A 13,871-nucleotide genomic window follows, 5' to 3' on the forward strand; every position below is an offset into this window, starting at 1 on the left:
CCGGCCCCAAAGGATCATGGACAGACTACGACCATCAAACGGACGTCCACAACACATTTTCTCAGTAGAAAACTCGGGTCATAGGTTGCAACCTGGACACTCCTGGTTCGTGACTGTTTCACGTTGGGCAAAATGCAGGGAAAGATCTCGTAAAAGGACAGGGTCCGATGTTCCGACCACAGCAGGATACGTCAGGTTTACCTGGAGTGGTAGCGCCCGACGTATCCTGCTGCGTCCCTGTCCTAGAATAGATGTCTATCTGTTGTCAACACGTTCTGGTGCATTTTGCCTGACCCGAAATAGATGTGACCCAGGCGTGCCCAATCCTCAACAGGACCAACCACTCGAGCCGGAGATGTTCCTCCAGAAAGGGAGACAGGAGAGGACGACGAACTCACCTTTCTCGACTTGCATGCCGCCGCTTTCTTCATCCGGTTTTATCTCATTCCAGAAAACCATCTTCAACTGGCCATCTTTGGCTGTCCGGATCACGAGCACCTCACCGTCTTTTTCCAGCTCCTCAATAGCAGCAGGGGCTTCCTTCCACGCTTCTTTCAAGTCACGGACGGCTATACCACCGCCTTTCCGTGTGCGTCGTTGTATTTCAGTGAGTAGAGATGCTTTGTTGCGAAAATTGAATTCATGCTGCCGAAGGGGAGAGTCGTCAATTACACGGTCAACGAAAGCTCCTGACGGACCTTGTAGCTGTACAAGTCTGTCTTTGGGTCCCAAAGAACACGATCATGAGATTTGAACTTTTCGAGAAGAACGCGGTCTGTATCAAGCGGTGTATTCGTAAGAATTGCCAGATCTTGCAGCCGCATCGGGTTTGGCGTCGACTAGGCGAACTCAGCAGTGGAATAGCTATGCAAGTTGGTGGCACACTTTAAGGTGGTTGACAGCATAGACGAGTTGGGTATTGACATGTACACCTGTGCCAGTATCCGCAGGTTGGGAGTATACGATATCTGGAATATAATTGTTGGGCGAAATAGGGGAAAAAACGAAACTAGCGCACTTGATTTGGGCCTCTTCTTCTTTAGAGAAGGCTGAGCCGGGGACTGGGAATCGAGCGGTGGCGGCTGGGAGTGCCATGAGGTGTAATCCTGTCTCTTTAGCGTAGATTTGAAGTCGGCTGTATCCTTTGCGAGCTTGGACATGAAGGCAGGAGCAAAGAGCGCGGTTCCGGCTTGCGATTACATAACCACAATAACCACGTGGGCCCGCGTCACATTTGGACGCCGTCGAACACTTTTGAGTCGCTGACTGACTGCCCAGTCGCGCTGGACAGCATTGCGGCGTCCAGTTATCTCACATTTCTTCTTTATTTCTCTTCGTTATGGCCTTTTTTTCTCGCCCACAGTCGTCGTCGGCCATCAAGATTGTCAATCCCAACACCCAGGACGAATTGAGACCTCAGTCACGCAAGGGTCAGTCTGTTGATGTGAGACTGAGCACCCACCGATCTGCTCTTCCTAGATTCGGTGCAACGACAATGTAGGAATATCATGATTTATGGGTAGGTGTCGTTGTTGCTGTTTTATTGCTGTTCTTACCCTATCCAGCTCTTGTAAATACCAAGACAAAGGATGCACGTATTATCATCCACCTGTGAGTGGCACGCCTGCTTCATTAGCTGAATTATCGACTTTTGATAGGCGCCGGACACACCCAAGCCTACGTATGTATCCCTGTTCTATGTAGATACGCGACAGTTCATCTCTTGATGCAGCGAGTCTCCTGCTATTGGTTCACTTACTGCGCAGGCAGTCAATGCTCCTGTATTTGTACCCAAGGCTGCTGCTGCCTCAGTTTCATTTCCACAGACTACATCGCCGCCGCCTCTATCGGCTTCGCGCCAGTCGTCTGTCGCATCGTGAGTCATTTCTTCTTCTATCACGCATCTCTGACATTGCCGAAGGCTCTCTCCCCCCTCTCCCACACCACAGGCCGATTATCAAGATTTCCAGCCTCAGGATGCATACGACAATTACCCGTATAGTGGAGACTTGTCCACTGATAGTCTAACGAATCAGATGGCAGATGTACGTCGCGCATGCTCTCTCACTGTACTCGCGCTGACTCCTGTCACAGCTTGACTCTCAGTTCTATGATGTTGGTGGAGTTGATGCTACTTACTATTCTGGTCCTCCCGACCTTTACATACGTGAACCAGTATGTGAGTTTTTTCCCAGGCTAGTTTTTTCGCTGATTAGGCTGTGTAGCTGAATTATCATCTCTATACGAACGCTATTCCTCCTGCTTTTATTTCTGCCCATTCCGATAGTCATTTTGTTCCTTCATCCTCTGATCTCAGGCAAGTGCTACAGACCAGAAGCGAAACTATACGCGGCGCTCCAGCGCCTGGTCTGAATTTGCCTGAGGAACTACAAGGTTATCACACTCTTGTTCCTCTCGAATCCAGTGCTGCCAATGAACGCCGCAAGTTTGGAAGTTGGTATTCCACTGTATACCGTGCTATCAACTCCGCAGAAGGCGCACCTTATACCTTGCGGAGAGTGGAGAGTGCGTGCTGTATGCTGGGGGCATAAGATTACATTCTCATCAACCTTCATAGATTACCGTCTGATGCACCAGTCCGCTTTCACCGCCATTGAGGCGTGGTCGCGTATTCGACATCCAAACATCGTCCTCGTTCGAGAGGCATTCACAACGCGAGCTTTTGGCGATAATTCCCTTGTCGTAGCTTATGCATATCATGCTGGTGCGAGAACCCTCTACGACACTCACTTTAAACCACAACCCCCGACCATCCAACCCTCCTTTATCCATAATCGCTCTCATATTCAACTTCAACCGACGACGATCCCAGAGCGAACGATCTGGTCATATATCATTCAGATCGCTTCTGCAATCAAGAAGGTGCATGAAGCAGGACTTGCGGTGCGAATGATCGATGTTTCCAAAATATTGCTCACAGGCAAGAATCGGTACCTGACACTCTTCATCTCGTATCTTTGTCAATTCTCATGCATATTTTTCAGCATTCGGATAAGCTCTTGCGGAATTGTCGATGTTCTGATGTACGATGCCCAGCAGGACATACATATGTTACAACTCGAAGATCTGTCAATGTTTGGTCGACTCATCATCGCTCTCTGTTGTACAAATGCCTCGGCTGCGTCTGGGAGCAACTTTCAGAAGAGCCTTGAGATAATGGCGCAGGCATATAGTCCTGAGATTAAGAACGTGGCTTTGTTCTTGATCAGCAAGAATAACCCTCATCGGGTACGTGTCTTCTCAGGTTTGGTATCGCATTGTTGATCATGTTTTAGAACATTGTCACATTCTTTGAGATCATCCATAACAAAGTCATTTCTGACATGGACGACGCCCTGGAGTAAGAATCGTATGAAATGATGTCCGTTTCATTGCTTATCCACTTTCAGAGCGACGGATCGGCTCGAGAACGAACTTATGGGTGAACTGGAAAATGCAAGGCTCGTACGATTGCTTTGCAAGTTTGGTTTCATCAACGAACGGCCTGAGTGAGCTCTCTCCCTGAATATAATACTCATCTCTGACAACATTGACAGATTCGCCCGCGATCCTCGCTGGTCTGAAACGGGGGACCGCTATATCATCAAACTCTTTCGCGATTATGTATTCCACCAACTTGACGAGAACGGGAATCCTGTCACTAATCTGTCACATGTCTTGACTTGCTTGAACAAGGTGAATTGGGTCGCCTTTCCCTAAAATTTCGGTATTCACCTAAGCCTCCGTCTAGCTCGACGCAGGTTCGGAGGAAAAACTCATGCTGATTGCTCCAGACGAACAGAGTTGTTTGGTCGTCAGTTACAAGGAGATCAAATTGTGCGTCGAGGCGGCTTTCAGGTATGTGCCGTCGTAATATGTCATATATCTAACTAAAATGGGGTTCCAGCGATCTTGCTAGGGCTGGAAGTACCAGTTATAGAGTGTGATACCTGGTGGATTGGAACATTATCGGAATAAAATAGGTAGAATTAGAAAAAAGACTCGGAAAATAACAAAAAAATGCTTGCCTTGCTTCACTTGATTAGCATCGAAAAAGTCGTGGACGCTTGTATCATTGGCTAGATGGCAAGGCTTGTGGCCTTGGATTCTCTGATCCTTACCGGGACTTCTGATGAAATTGCATACCCTCAATCAATTTTAGTGGGCATCTTCAGCTACCAATTGAAGCTTCGTTGGAACGGCAAAATTCATGCCTCCGAGTCAAGGCAAGGCATGCCATGCATATCAACTTGGGAATTTTCCATCCCCAAGCGCCTGAAGAGGATCCACTTCCGGAAATACGAATTATCTCGTCCGACGAAGTATTAGTATACTCAGAAGCGAACGTGACAATCTACCTTCCCGCACTCAGCTCCTTTAGATGTAGTCAGAGTTTAAAAGCTCTGACTTGCTCAAGCTGTAATCATCAACCATGAACTTCAAACTTAGCAATCTCGTCTCAATTTTGTTGGCTACCACCGCTTTATTGTGCGCCAACTGCAGAAGCCTACCTGAATCCCCAGGTGACAACTCACCATCACTGACGCGGCACAGATCTGGACATTGGATGCAAGTCGGTAAAGAATAGCCCTCATAAGTAAGGCCAATAATCCTGTGCGCAAAGTGAAAACTCATAAACGCGGCTAACCCCAAGATTTCGATGATTGAAACGTCAATAATCGTTTGTTGGGCTATCTATTCTGTATAGCCTACATGTCATTAAGGAGAACATTCAACGAATGGATGTCATATCACCACCAGCTCCGTTTGCGTAGAGCCTCCGCCTCGAAATCCGAGTAGGGAAACCTCTGTATAGCAGCTGGGCCACCCTCTCTGCGCTCCCACTCTTCATCATCAAGGTACCGCGAAATAGCGCGCGCTTCTACAGTGGGCGCAGGTTGTTTCGATTTAGAATCCGAGTCTATTTCACCTGCGAGAGCAACGTAAGCTTTCGCTATCCTCCAATCGACTTCTTTCGTTAGTACCTGCAGCCGTTTTTCGGCGCGCTCTGTTTCTCGAGATGACTTTGGTTGAGAATCCGACAGTTTGAGCTTCGGAAGGGAAGAGGGAGGGAGGAGGAGAAATTCGCGGGTATGTAGAAGATGGGGTGTGATAAAGAGCGTGCTGGGTGGGAGGCTGTTCAGTCGGCAGAGTTCACGACCCTGTAATAGATGCTAGTGTTAGTTTTTTTTTAGACAGGGTGAATAATATCAGCACGCACGTCGACATCAAAACGCAGAGCAATTCCTTGAAGGGTGTCTGTCCGTTTGATATAATATTTCGGAGGGCCCGAAATGGGCGATATCTCATCAGTAGAGGAAGCCTTATCAATATTGCTTTCAACTAGAGCAGTCTCGATGTTGGTTACGGACAAAGATTCAGTATACGCTGGGGGAGGCATAGTCGTTGTATCGTCTTCATTGTCCTCATCATCGTCACCAACGATGAACACATCTTCATCTCTGACGGCTCCATCCAAGTTTGTGGGAGTAAATTGGAGTCTGCTGCCTCCCATATGCGCACCAATGACGTCTACACCGCCGAGACAGGCAAGGCAAGGATTGTACCTGCTCAGCCGAGGATTCAGGGTAACGCATTTCGGACAGATAGGTTGTTGGCAGCATCGTGTAAGAAATAATTTGGATTCTGAGAGCTTTTGGGGTGGAAGAGACGAAGAACAGGCAAGACAAAGGTCGGTCATGGTGGGAGAAGGAAAGCGCGATTTCGGAGCCAGATTGATTGCCAACAAAATGACGTCAGCAAATATCCTTTCACTTTTGGGGCGGATACAAGTTCTGGATACAGACATGAAGGCGAAAGCATGGAAAAACTGTAGTCCCAAGCTTGAACTACGACGGATGAAAAGACAACATCCATAACAAAACAACCCAAGAAAGCAAGAAAAATGGTGCCACAATAAATAAGTAGTGATAAGTCACTGACTGCTATGAAACGCTGACTGAACTCTCCAAGCCCGCCTTGCTGACCCTCCGCATTGGTTGAAGCGTGTTCTCATCCACCGGCGCTCGTCTCGCATGCCGATACCGGCCCGTCGCGTCCTTGATCTCCACCTCCTGTCCAGAGTCACCCATTACCCGCATCTCCATCCCGCCTGCGCTCAATGGCCCGGGCTCCCCGCTCAGCAACGCAGGCGGTAAGCTCTCCCTCACATGTCCGCCCCGTCGGTTCCCAGCAGCCACCGCGTAGTTCACGTGTCCCCCGCCCCCGCCTCCATCCCCATCGCTCCCGTCCACATTGACCGATGGCGGCTGTACGCCCACCGACTTGCCTCCCAGCTCTTCTTCCTCAAACGACATTAATTCAGAGACGAATCCAATGTTGGGAGAGATCCCTTTCCGTCTCTCGAGCACAAACGAATACGCTCGCGATAGTGTCCAGTGGTTTGCATGTATCAGGTACGCCATGACGGCAGTTACTGACCGAGACTTGCCAGCTTTACAGTGCACATACGTTGGTGACGAATGAAGTCTGGCGTCATCTATCGCTACCCCGTTAACACCACCGACACATCAATCAGAAAAGCGTACGGCACTCACCCAGAATTTCACAAACCTCCCTAACACCCTGGGCAATATTCTCCTCCTCAACGGTATCCCTCATCGGAATTTTGAAATATCTGTCGAACTCGTTCTTCAGATGCAGTCCGTGATCATCAGCATCGCACTCGGCTGCGATGTTCAGAATCCTCTGTACCCCGAGGTCCCTCAGCTCCTTTACATGATCAGGCGATGTCAGCTCCGGTCCCAAGTACAAAAAATTGGGTAATATCGTCGACACGGTGAATGGTGGGAACGGTTCTTCAGTAGTAGGTGGCTGGTCGTCCGGACGTGCAGTATGTGGCGAAGGGGGCATGTAGAACCCTTTTGGTGTGCCTGGTGTGTGTGGTGGAGTGAAATATGCCGAGAAAATTTCAGTTGACGACAGAGGCGATGCAGGAGACGTCACCCAATGGGCTGAGACAGGTGGGGTATGGTTTGAATGCGCAAGATTTAGGTGTGAAGGCGATGGAGGATATAGGGAAGTTGGTGGGACAGAGAGTGTGGCAGACTTTATGGGCACTGTGCGTACATGCAGCTTAGGCAAGGACAAATTGAGCCGTTCAGCAGATTTTGTATCGATACGGCGAAGATTGGGCACGCTGGGCCGTCGAGGTGGAGGTGGCCGACGAAAAGCAGCTTGTGAAGGAGGCGGTGACGGGGAGGCGTCTATGACATTCACATTGGACGCCTTGTAATTGGACGCCATAGGCATGAGAGGCAGGGGAGAGCATGGTGGAGCTGCCAGAGTTGACGACATGGAAGAAAAATTCTGGTTAATCTCGAGCGAAGACTTTGTGTAAAAAGGTTTGTTTGTAACAAGCTGAAACAAACCCCCGCCTTTTGACCCTGTCTTAGCCGGTTCGTCCCCGAAGTCCAAGCCGCCACCTGAGACGATAAGCGTTTCAAGATCGGGGTGGTGTCCTGCGGATGAGATACCGCCAATGAGATAATCAACATTTCCGTAGCTTAGCAGTGGCTGTATCACAGAAAGCAGTGCCCAGGCTGTGATGGCCATATTCTCTCTGTCTTTCTCATCCATCTCGTCGTCGTACACGACCACATCCCCGTCCCAAGATCCTCCAGGCCGCATCAGCTCGTCCCAGGCCTCTTTGCCCTCCTCCGTGGTGATAAACTGGCGCAGCGAATCTAGGGACTGGAATCCTCCACCAGGTTTGCGACATCGTTTCAGAATGAGCGACGGAATTGCAACATTGATACTATGCTTGATATGGAACGACAGGTGTACGGCGGGCGGCCGAGTGTCGACGAGAAGGGGCCGTGTTGGGGCTGTCAGCCGCTCGTATAGGCAGCCGGGGTCGACAGAGCGACTCTGACGCTGTTGCGGAGACGGAGAACGGGGTAGAGACGACGAGTCTGAGGCACTCGAGCCAACCCAGCGAGCACTTGACGGTGAGTCTCGTGCATCTGATGTTGGTGTAAAGTACGACGAAGCCGTACTGGATGCTGGACTGGCGACCTCCTCCCACACGGACTGAGGCGAGAAGGATCCGAATGAAGAACGCATCTTGGCGCTGTTGAGAGAAGCATGCGAACGAATAGGTCGCAGACGGAGGTTCTTCTGTACACTCTTTCGTAGTTGTTCGAGAGCCGCGAATCCCTGATTTATGTCGTCAGAGGCGGCATCCTCATCTGATGAAAAGAAATTGAGCATTGGTGCCATGGGAGACGTTGAAGGCGAAGAATCGCCCGAGTCGAGTTTGAGAATGTCGTCGTCGTCGTCGTCGGAGAGCTCGGTGGGAGAGTCGGCCTCGATCTGTATCGAAGAAACGGGTTTTCTTTCATTTGCAAAGGTAAGATTTGGCGGCCTGAGTCGTTTCGGCAAGTTGAACGAAAAGTCAAGGGTATTCTGGGGTAACGACATGGTGGTCAATGTCAAAGTCACGATTACCGAGGCTGCGATGATCACATCATTTGGCGGTGATTATTTTGTAAAAAGACGGCTATCCTCGTCCACGGACACGACGTTTGTATCCCACCAATGGTCTCCGGCTGCTCTTTCGCGAAAGCTACGCAGAAACATTGCTGTTATCGTCCATGACGATGGCGTGCAATTTGACCGCCGGTCGCTAGGCGTAATCCTTGCGATGAAACAATGATGTCATTATCTTGTACTATCTTCCCACGCCGGTCCGACTTTCCCCGGTGCACGCTGGAAAAAAAACAAAAAAAAAGTCAGTGACAATGTGCCATGACTGTCATCTGCTAATTAAGTAGAATTGGTACGCCCACTTTGTTGTGATGTCGACAAGAACATCATTATTTACCATGCGACAACGAACAGCGGCGCGAACTCAGTCCCAGCAGACGGCAAAGTGCCTTGATCCAGGTCCGTATGCTGTACTCTCTCACAAGTCTCTTACAGCCATCCAGCATTGACGCATCCATCCGTACAAGAACATCAAATTGCTTCGTAGGCATGCTGCGGTTTCAATAAGAGAAGACGTTTGATTTATAAACGTGGAACATATGGTGCTATGTATATGTGAACCGAAACTGACTGCGGGATCCTTTGAGGGCAACGAGCCGACTGAAGATGATCTTGCAATGATCGTCCTTGGTCTCCATATATACCTTAACGATGGATACTGGGGTGGAACACCCGCTCTTCCTCTCTAGTCCATTGAATTGAATATCAAGTATCCTTACCGTACGACAGTCGCAATGACTACTGTGTTTAATGTGTCCATAGCCGTCTTGACCCTTATTTCATTCCCTCTGTCATCCAAATTCCAGACCGGATCTTTAGGGGAAATTCAAGTGCAAAGGTAACATTCACAGGCACCGAGACGCGCTTGCGCGGATCCATCATCGATCTCTTAGCTGTTCCTGGTCGCCGGGCTTCATGTTACTTAGCGGGGACGACTCGGAGCCAGTGTTTTGAACATACAGAAATCATTCCATCATACACCGACGGGGCTGGCACGAGGTAGAGGCTTGTTTGCAGTAGCGGCGATCGTAAGCTCGAGGACAACAAGAAATGGCATTGGTTTGAATTTTGTCTGTGGATGTACCACGTTGGCCCAAACGACACGAAAAATAAGTGAAAGACATCACAGGACCCCAGAAATTAATAAACGATGCAGCCCTCCGCCATTGACAGACCATGTAGGTGAGTCAGTGGGGGAACTGTACAGAAGAAGGTTAGAGCACATAAAAAAGCCAACGTTTGAAGTTTTATAAAGGACGAGATGAATATTGGCATTGATAATAGCCCGCAGCTGGTCGTTCACTAAGATCATACACGTGAGTGAGGCGTTTATCCAAGTCAGCGAAGAGGTAGAAGGCGAAACTTGAGGCACCAAGACAAGTTGAAATGACATCATTGAACAGACTAGCCAAAGCATGATAAAGCTGAGAACATGCTTCGATGTCGCTCGGACTGAGCAAGTATAAAACTGATGATGATGGTCGGTTTCGTCCCTAGCTATCTTTGGAATATGATTCTTGAAACCAGGCAAATAGTACGTGTGGTGCGAGCGTGGTGGCGCAAATTCCATCTGACACTACAAATGAGCACCAGATGGATGATTCTCATCATGCTAGTGTTCACGAAGAAAGGAAATCATGATACTGAAGGACTCACCATATGAAGGATCCCCAGCCAAGATAAGCTAGAACAGAACCGGTATATCAGAGACAGCGAGTTGTGGCGAAGAGAAGAACGTGACGTTGAAGATATCGAGAATTCTCAGTCTGGTGGGAGGAACCTATATTGAGCACCGATTGACACTGATAAACTGAGTGAACCTGTCAGGACCGCATCACAGGGATACAGAAGGTTGCTTCACAGAGCGGCCTAAAAGTTTGATCGTAATGAGAAATTCCAAGGTCAACCACTTAGTAAGATAGCCTACACGGTTTACTACCGCATTGATTAAATCCCGCTTGGCGTGGTATTAACACTTCCAACGTGACGGCGGCTATCAGTATGCTGTGCTTTCAAATATATCAGGCGCACGAGCTTACCTCTGAAACGCCCACGAAAGACGCCGGAGCTTGTCGTGGTCAATGGAAGAACTTCAAGAAGCCACCAATAATTTTAGACGTCATCAGTCATCAGTGACTATTGCATGATGAACGTCCAAGAACTTACCTATGCTCGAACGTTCCACCGCAAAACACTGATGTGGCCCTGGGAGGTAAAAGGCCGAGAAGCAAGGAGTGCAGCTTGAGAGATTTATCACCTCTGAGCCTAACAGTCGTTTGATAAGTTCGAGTAAACTACAGCACTGTAAACACCGACATCTCGGCGCCCACAACTTGAACGCCGGCACAGCAACACTAGCGCCGATGACAACCAAAAGATGAAAGATTACGAAGATCGCGTATCGTGGCGCTTCGTCATTCTCGCTCCAATCTAGTAAGCTGACGTGGTATGACTCTCTAGACAATCGCTTGAGCATTCCGCAAATGAATCAAACTCCAAAAGGCATGTCGGAATAGAATATTCCAAAGGACTGATGCTATTTTGCACCCAATCATCGCCAGGCACCAAGGGGTTAGGGAGAACGCAACACATCACCGCCAGGTCATTGTCTTGATCTCGGGCAATGGAACTGAGGGCGCACGAACCGTGGGGGAGTGGCGAAAGAGCTGTCGACTCGGATCGCCAAGGATTGAGTCCAAGAGATTGCCGGAACTCGTATGATAAGAACTAGCCATGGACGAGCGCGTTAAGATCTACGTCCACAGAGCGTTTTCTCGAACCCAACTGGCGAAGAAGTAGCATCGATGACAGCGCACTTGACCATTGGGGAAAGCGGAGAAAGAGCGTCGACTAAGGATGAGATCGCCAAGGGTGATCTAGTACAGGTAACTAAAGGCTGAGACGAAGAAAATCCACGTCGTCAGAGAAATCGTCGTGACCCGTACTTGGCCGTAGGACCGCAAAGCTTTGCCCATGGCAATCTGGTCCTGTGGAACATTCAACCAAACTCATCCAATGAATTTATCAAATGATATTATTCCATGAGCATGCAGATGAAGGGCGAACCAAGGTGATGGCCATGTAGGAAACTCGGTAATGGAAGAGAATACTGTGCCCTTTCACAGACGCACCAACAGCACATCACGTTGGATCGGATCAAAAAGGAGATCGCTAAAGACTGGCTTCGCTATATAAGTGAATGGTGCTTGACGACCGCTGCTCGAAGGGCGTCAACAAGGCAGCAGATGAAGGTCTGGGCCTCAGAGAGTCAAGTTCAGAGAAGCGCTGTATGTCACCCGCAGTACCAAGCAAAGATAGCCATGGGTTCGTTCACTGACGGACTGTAAGCGCATAATGACCTCGCCTTGGGACTTGGGGAGAATCGCTCCCGGACGAACGAGCGCAAACCTTTCTGTCAGCTGAGGCCTTCACCGCAGGGAACTGCATGCCAATCAAAGATTGGTCTTGGTTTGTGCGTGGACGGAGCTTTCCAAACGGGCTCTCATAGAATTGAGAAGAAGAGTCAAGGAATGAATGGCATTCGGGTATTGCCATGATGTGAAGCTGAAGCGCATGAGAAGATCAGTACACCTAATCAGTGTTCTCCAAATGTCAAGTCAAATGAGCCTTCGGTCCGATGTGATCGTGACCACTGTGTTGCGATGTCAAGCGCAAAGCTCAACGAACAAGTAGACTGGGAGGTGATTGCCTTTTCGGTAAGACTCGTATTAAAAGTCCGACGGTCGGTCTAAGGACTAGGAAGATAGCTGCTGGGCAGTGCTCCGGCCAAACAGTCATCATTCAGGAGTGCACTGGGCCCAGGAATAGCCGAGTGTGCCAGCAATCTCATCGCGGCCTCGAGGTCACCCCAGAAAACATGTGTCAGGACCATTTCATTGAGAGAATAATGTCTTGCTGGAGTTTCCCCACGATTTTCACGATCTTCATAGTACCTAGGCGAAAGAATTAGATATACGAACGATCTCGGGAGGTCGGGTGATCTCACCGACACTATTGGCTCTCTTCTCTCCAAAGGAGATACTTTTGCGTCATACCAAGTCGCGTCCCTGTGCCACGCCTCCAATATGTCCTGGCCTCGGACATCATATCTGGTGGCCTCACCAGGGGCGTCCAGATCCCCCCTGCACCTCGTTGCCTCGCAGACTGGTCTGGTCGTACGATGCTAAACTATATGCAGGCGAATCACGCGTCTCCCACCTTCGAATTCACCCACCTCGGCCAAGGGAAGAAGAGCAGGACGTGAAAGCACCAAGAGCCGTGATTCGCGAGTTCCGAGTATATAGGACCAGTAGGTCCACGGGGCTAAAATCGATAAGAGTTGAAATTTCAAGTGTTGAAACGTTGGGTCCGAGCTGACGCGATTCGATAAGTTATCCCAGAGGTGGAATACTCCATTCGGGAAACTCCGAGCTCGGTGGACACATGAACGTGGTACGTCAATTGATACCGTACCAACATATGGACGACACCGTAAGGAGACGAAAGCGTCGGGTATCGGACTAGAATAGAATCATTTTGTTGGACGCACGAGGGTGGCGTGGCGTCGCGGTAGACTGAAAAAGAAGATGGACTGATGATATAGTTGGTGGATGAATACACCGCAACCCAATACTATACGCCGATCACGCAGAAAGACAAAGCGCCCAAGAATAAGGAGGATTATGTATACGAGTCGAGAGCAAAGGGGGGTAAAGATTGGGAACCGAAACATTGGACAGGTCGGTGGGTTGAGATGGGATGAAATCACAAGGGCATACAGACAGACGTTGAAGTGGTGGAGACAAGCAGCTGGGATTGCAACTCCGGTGTAACGTGAACTGCTGCGATAAGAGAAGGGTGAGAGTAAGGCACGAGAAGAAACGCGGGATGCTAAGTATAAAACATTCGGATGTAGAACAGATCCAGAAGAGACGGCGAAGACCAGGCCCAGACACGAACCGTAATGAAAGGCTGAAAGGAAAGGAAAGTCGAGCACGGTTGACTTTGGACACCGTGAAGCAGTACGGATCACGTTTCAGCCATGGACAATGGCAAGTCGGACCGAGTCGTAGAATGCAAAAAAAGACAGGTGATATTTACCGTTGTGGGTGCACCCAATTATTTAATTATTGAGTATAAGTATAATATTCCGTAGCACAGCGTGGGTGAAGTGGGCGAGGCTTGGCACGAAGCAGTGGCACTACATACTGAATTGTCAAGAGGGATTTACGCCGGCAACGCAAGTATTGATTGTTCCGATTCGAAGGCGGAGTTTCAAAAAAAAGTGACGAGTCACAGTTATTATACGGTGACCTACCTAGTCACGGCCACAACAGAACCAACGACAAACACCATCGCCTTTA

At 49.3% G+C, this 13,871-nt stretch overlaps 6 protein-coding genes across 6 annotated transcripts; 1 reads left to right on the top strand and 5 right to left on the bottom strand.

Moving 5' to 3' along the window:
- Positions 1–52: 52 nt before the first annotated feature.
- BT62DRAFT_76229 (uncharacterized protein) lies at positions 53–1,227 on the bottom strand. The gene is made up of 4 exons (XM_043182186.1): positions 1,019–1,227; positions 886–968; positions 699–839; positions 53–645 (listed from the first exon to the last, which is right to left on the bottom strand). Exons 1-4 carry the CDS (start codon positions 1,158–1,160, stop codon positions 328–330), a joined length of 684 nt encoding a protein of 227 aa, XP_043040832.1. The 5' UTR covers positions 1,161–1,227; the 3' UTR covers positions 53–327.
- A 21-nt stretch (positions 1,228–1,248) lies between these two features.
- Positions 1,249–4,035, top strand: BT62DRAFT_931175 (uncharacterized protein). The gene is made up of 15 exons (XM_043186076.1): positions 1,249–1,430; positions 1,480–1,519; positions 1,566–1,611; positions 1,659–1,681; positions 1,733–1,876; positions 1,922–2,045; positions 2,095–2,175; positions 2,226–2,526; positions 2,579–2,951; positions 3,006–3,249; positions 3,297–3,361; positions 3,411–3,509; positions 3,558–3,696; positions 3,752–3,858; positions 3,908–4,035. The coding sequence occupies exons 1-15, from the start codon at positions 1,340–1,342 to the stop codon at positions 3,945–3,947; spliced, it is 1,917 nt and encodes a 638-aa protein (XP_043040833.1). The 5' UTR covers positions 1,249–1,339; the 3' UTR covers positions 3,948–4,035.
- Positions 4,036–4,751: 716 nt separating this feature from the next.
- BT62DRAFT_980348 (uncharacterized protein) lies at positions 4,752–5,701 on the bottom strand (the record flags this gene model as incomplete). The annotated part of the gene is made up of 2 exons (XM_043189503.1): positions 4,752–5,162; positions 5,222–5,701. 2 exons carry the CDS (start codon positions 5,699–5,701, stop codon positions 4,752–4,754), a joined length of 891 nt encoding a protein of 296 aa, XP_043040834.1.
- Positions 5,702–5,912: 211 nt separating this feature from the next.
- BT62DRAFT_76345 (uncharacterized protein) lies at positions 5,913–8,557 on the bottom strand. The gene is made up of 2 exons (XM_043182190.1): positions 6,558–8,557; positions 5,913–6,499 (listed from the first exon to the last, which is right to left on the bottom strand). The coding sequence occupies exons 1-2, from the start codon at positions 8,440–8,442 to the stop codon at positions 5,946–5,948; spliced, it is 2,439 nt and encodes an 812-aa protein (XP_043040835.1). The 5' UTR covers positions 8,443–8,557; the 3' UTR covers positions 5,913–5,945.
- A 1,444-nt stretch (positions 8,558–10,001) lies between these two features.
- BT62DRAFT_919241 (uncharacterized protein) lies at positions 10,002–12,063 on the bottom strand (the record flags this gene model as incomplete). The annotated part of the gene is made up of 11 exons (XM_043184146.1): positions 10,002–10,084; positions 10,165–10,192; positions 10,310–10,328; positions 10,548–10,598; positions 10,675–10,773; positions 10,839–10,938; positions 11,154–11,235; positions 11,325–11,384; positions 11,454–11,495; positions 11,640–11,695; positions 11,847–12,063. 11 exons carry the CDS (start codon positions 12,061–12,063, stop codon positions 10,002–10,004), a joined length of 837 nt encoding a protein of 278 aa, XP_043040836.1.
- Positions 12,064–12,256: 193 nt separating this feature from the next.
- On the bottom strand, positions 12,257–13,863 carry BT62DRAFT_1004937 (uncharacterized protein; the record flags this gene model as incomplete). The annotated part of the gene is made up of 6 exons (XM_043177092.1): positions 12,257–12,677; positions 12,739–12,831; positions 12,887–13,140; positions 13,199–13,346; positions 13,412–13,510; positions 13,826–13,863. 6 exons carry the CDS (start codon positions 13,861–13,863, stop codon positions 12,257–12,259), a joined length of 1,053 nt encoding a protein of 350 aa, XP_043040837.1.
- Between the last annotated feature and the right edge of the window lie 8 nt (positions 13,864–13,871).

Source organism: Guyanagaster necrorhizus, assembly GCF_019112545.1.
Source record: "Guyanagaster necrorhizus MCA 3950 unplaced genomic scaffold BT62scaffold_10, whole genome shotgun sequence".
In the NCBI taxonomy this organism is placed as follows: domain Eukaryota; kingdom Fungi; phylum Basidiomycota; class Agaricomycetes; order Agaricales; family Physalacriaceae; genus Guyanagaster; species Guyanagaster necrorhizus.

Excerpts from the sequence above, each read along its gene's own strand:
- BT62DRAFT_76229 (XM_043182186.1), bottom strand. The coding sequence starts at position 1,160 with ATGTCCAAGCTCGCAAAGGATACAGCCGACTTCAAATCTACGCTAAAG. Across the intron at positions 969-1,018 it reads GAAGAAGAGGCCCAAATCAA|ATATCGTATACTCCCAACCT; the intron begins GTGCGCTAGTTT and ends ATTATATTCCAG. Across the intron at positions 840-885 it reads ATGCTGTCAACCACCTTAAA|TCGACGCCAAACCCGATGCG; the intron begins GTGTGCCACCAA and ends GAGTTCGCCTAG.
- BT62DRAFT_931175 (XM_043186076.1), top strand. The coding sequence starts at position 1,340 with ATGGCCTTTTTTTCTCGCCCACAGTCGTCGTCGGCCATCAAGATTGTC. Across the intron at positions 2,046-2,094 it reads TAACGAATCAGATGGCAGAT|CTTGACTCTCAGTTCTATGA; the intron begins GTACGTCGCGCA and ends CTCCTGTCACAG. Across the intron at positions 3,510-3,557 it reads TTCATCAACGAACGGCCTGA|ATTCGCCCGCGATCCTCGCT; the intron begins GTGAGCTCTCTC and ends CAACATTGACAG.
- BT62DRAFT_76345 (XM_043182190.1), bottom strand. The coding sequence starts at position 8,442 with ATGTCGTTACCCCAGAATACCCTTGACTTTTCGTTCAACTTGCCGAAA. Across the intron at positions 6,500-6,557 it reads GGAGGTTTGTGAAATTCTGG|ATGACGCCAGACTTCATTCG; the intron begins GTGAGTGCCGTA and ends GGGTAGCGATAG.